Source organism: Glycine max, chromosome 5 (assembly GCF_000004515.6).
Source record: "Glycine max cultivar Williams 82 chromosome 5, Glycine_max_v4.0, whole genome shotgun sequence".
Classification (NCBI taxonomy): Eukaryota; Viridiplantae; Streptophyta; class Magnoliopsida; order Fabales; family Fabaceae; genus Glycine; species Glycine max.
This window is the reverse complement of record NC_038241.2, coordinates 36,933,982-36,937,501: the sequence shown is the minus strand read 5'-3', so window position 1 is coordinate 36,937,501 and position 3,520 is coordinate 36,933,982. Positions and strand designations below refer to the sequence as shown.

The window sequence follows — 3,520 nt, the reverse complement described above, 5'->3', positions numbered from 1 at the left end:
AATACTTTTCGTATACCTATAATCAATTAATGACTTATTGAATTTCAATGTATGTTGGCTGGAAGATCTTGAATCCTCATCACTTGTTGTCTCTTGACTCTACCTCTATATAATTTTGCATGCAAAAATACTCTTATGGGCAAGTGTGTCTTGTCACAAAAGTAATAAAGGGATTTGAGTCCTAAGTATCATATTCAAGGGATTAATTCAATTCATGTTTATTGAATTAGTGAGTTCTGTTAAACCTTTTGCTATTCAAACTATCAAAAAGGGACTACTGCAAAAGAATTAAAAGAGAAAGATGAATTAGGAATTTAATTCCCAAAGAACATGAAGAGTTCAGTTATAAAATTGGCTAGGGCTTTGGCCTCACGTGTATACAATTGTGGAATTTCCAATTTCTCTATACTTATGTGTTCTCTTATCAGTCGTGAATCACCTCTTCTAACCTATTAAGAATCTGTGGTCATGAGTTGTTATATTCTTACCCTTGTCAAAATACCAAGTTTGGTCATGTAAGGCACAAAACAAGAAAAACATAATGAACCAAGTGACCTGTTAATTTAATAATAATAATAACCAATTGGAATTCAAGAATTGAGGTTTGGTCATGCAACAATTCTAAGTGCATGTTTGATTCAACTTATTTTAGAGAAATAACTGCTTATATTAACATTAAGTAACTCCCAGTTATGGATTTAGTTACTCATTTTCAAAAGATATACTAAATAAAGCAAGAACTCATTAAACAATCCATAAAGAACAAAAGCAAGGATAAAAAGCCCTTTCAAATTCATAAAACACAGGTTCCTAAAGTGAAAACGTTTAAAAATTAAATGTTGTTGAAATAAACAAAAAAAGGCAAGCAAACACTGATAGAAACCAGTGCCTTTGATATTCAATTTTTGTCCAATATGTAGACAAATATAGTGCGCTACAATGAAGAAGCAATCAAGAAAATGAATGGTTCTACTCACATACTTGCTGAATCATCAAGATCTCAGTTGTTAGATAGCTCTCCAGGTGATGTCTCTGCAAATAAAATGAAAAAATCTAGTGAGTCACTATCTCTAAGTGCTGCTGTCCAAGATATAGAGATGCCACTACCACCTTTGGCCCTTGCTCCATTGCAACATGGAATCAGGTAGGTTTCATTGGTTGGTTAATGCTTATGCTTCTTTTCATAGTGTCATGATGTATCCCCATATCTTCTATATAATATATTCTCTTGATTTTGTTATATCTCATAAACTCCTAACTTGCACTTTTTGTTGCATCAACAATCAACAATATATTATAAAGTTAGTCTCTTTCATTAGCTTTTAGATATTTATTTCTTTTACCTTTCAACAGTTAAATTTTTTCTGCATTTATTTTGCTTATGCTTTTCATTCATGTCAGGAAGATCATGCAATGTTTCTGAAGTATTGGCAGACTTGGTTGATTCAGTGAGACCACTTGCCCAGGGTCAAAAACGTGTAGTAGAACTAAGTGAACTCTCATCATCACCTTTGCTAGCTGCTGTAGAAGAACCTGCATTGCGCCAGGCTTTCAGCAATCTTATTGAAGGTGCTTTACTACGCACACATGTTGGAGGGAAGGTTGAAATTGTATCTACGGCAGCACCAGCTGGTGGTACCCTTGTACTTATTGATGATGATGGACCTGATATGCACTATATGGTAACTTCAGCCCACTCCCACTCCGACTCCCTGCTGTGCTTACTCATTTTTCTTTGCGTTTAATTTGCAAATTTGAAGCATCTCCATGGGAAACTTAGGAACATTTAAATGCTTTGGACTTGGTAAACAGTGTATTGATGCCATTTTGTGAGGGAATTAGTGCAGCTTTTCCCAACGTATAATTTGCATGATTCATAATCATAGTCACATGTCTGTAAGTCTATAGAGATGTGGAGCCCTCCATAAAAATACCATTATATTGTTGATATTCGAACACTTCCTTTGTGGTACACATAGCACTTGATTCTATGACATCTTTCAAGCACTTCCTTGTTGCTTCTATTCAAAAAATTCTTCGATTGAGTGCTTTATTCCTAGGGAATTGAATTTTGTGAAAATGGAAACTAATTGTTGGTTATGAACTTGCCTGCAGACTCAGATGCACTCACTCACACCTTATGGACAAGAACTGTTGTCTGATAATATGATTGAAGACAATATGACTTGGAACTTTGTTGCTGGGTTGACTGTTGCCCGTGAGATACTCGAGAGTTATGGCTGTGTCGTCCGCATTGTTTCGCCTCGGATTAAAGATGCTCCTCTTGGAGCTGGGGGAACTCGTGTGGAACTCTGGCTTCCTTCATCAATTGTACAATCTGATTTGAGTAGCCACGCCCAAGAGGTATAGCATGAGTTTGAAGTTCCATTGAAGATAAATAGATTCCTTCTCATACAATTCTACATTGTAGCACTTGGCCAGTATATAAGATTGTGAAATTAAGGAGTGGTAAATATTACTAGTTCTTTCTTCGTTGTTGCTAAAGATAAGTATCCGGTTCTGTATATAGCTCGTAAAAATTTCTTTGGTTGAGTTAATATATTACTTTGCTGTGTGTCACCATGTAAACAATAACATAATAAACAGTGTATGCATATTAGATGGCAGGAAAACTTGTTGGGTTTTTACAAGAGACTACGTATCTGATTTGTACCATGTGAATCCCCTTAATCCAATATAAATAAACGAAAATACTCACAGTTTTCGGAAATGACTCATAATTATTATCCTTATGTATTGATTTGTCTAAGGAGCAGTATACGGAAGTGTACTTGTTAAAAAAGATGCTCAAACTTTATTCTTTTACAAATAAATATCTATAACTTTAATTTCGTTCTAATAATTTCTTAAACTAAATCTTTTTTTTTTTGTGTGTGTACATAGGCATCCCAATTTCAATTTGTCTCAATTAATCCTTAAGTTCACCCCCATTTCTTTATGTACGTAGTCTTTTGTGGAGGTGGGTTTACCATCTGTAACAAGCTTGACAGAAGATAAATGCTTTGTGGGGTGGTAGCTGTCCTTATGCAGCTATGGTTTATGTAATTTATGTCTTGGGGTGGTCACTCCTTGTGACTTTCCTGTTTGTTATGATTAATGAAATGTTTTGCTTTTCCGAAAAGAAGAAAAAATCCTTAAGTTCACCCATTTGTAAAAAGTCTCTTGTATTGAATTGGGGTTAAATTATTAAAGAAGAAATCTCAACTGCTTATTTATTTTAAATTTGTCAATCATTTATTAGTTTAATTTTTATAAATCACTTTTCTAAATATTAAAACATAATAAAGTTCTTCTAAAAAACATAATAAAATTAATAAGTAAAATAAATAAATAGATATTTTTTACTGGTATTTATTTTGTTTATTTTTTTTCTAAATTCATATTCTTTTATTTATATCTTAATATATAAAAAATAATGATTTGTAAACAAAAGATTAATAAATGATTGTCGTTTAAGTTTGGTGGACAGAATATGACAAGACATGATAGATGATAGAAG

At 33.2% G+C, this 3,520-nt stretch overlaps 1 protein-coding gene across 2 annotated transcripts; it reads left to right on the top strand.

The window, feature by feature from the left end:
- The first annotated feature begins 42 nt into the window (after positions 1 to 42).
- On the top strand, positions 43 to 2,633 carry LOC106798744 (chloroplast sensor kinase, chloroplastic). 2 transcript variants are annotated; one of them, XM_014775765.3, is made up of 3 exons: positions 43 to 1,144; positions 1,402 to 1,682; positions 2,116 to 2,633. In XM_014775765.3, exons 1-3 carry the CDS (start codon positions 1,135 to 1,137, stop codon positions 2,368 to 2,370), a joined length of 546 nt encoding a protein of 181 aa, XP_014631251.1. In that variant the 5' UTR covers positions 43 to 1,134; the 3' UTR covers positions 2,371 to 2,633. The 2 variants fall into 2 exon arrangements, with proteins under 2 accessions (XP_014631251.1, XP_014631250.1); XM_014775764.3 differs by having other exon boundaries at positions 45 to 1,144; positions 1,406 to 1,682.
- The last annotated feature ends 887 nt before the right edge of the window (positions 2,634 to 3,520 follow it).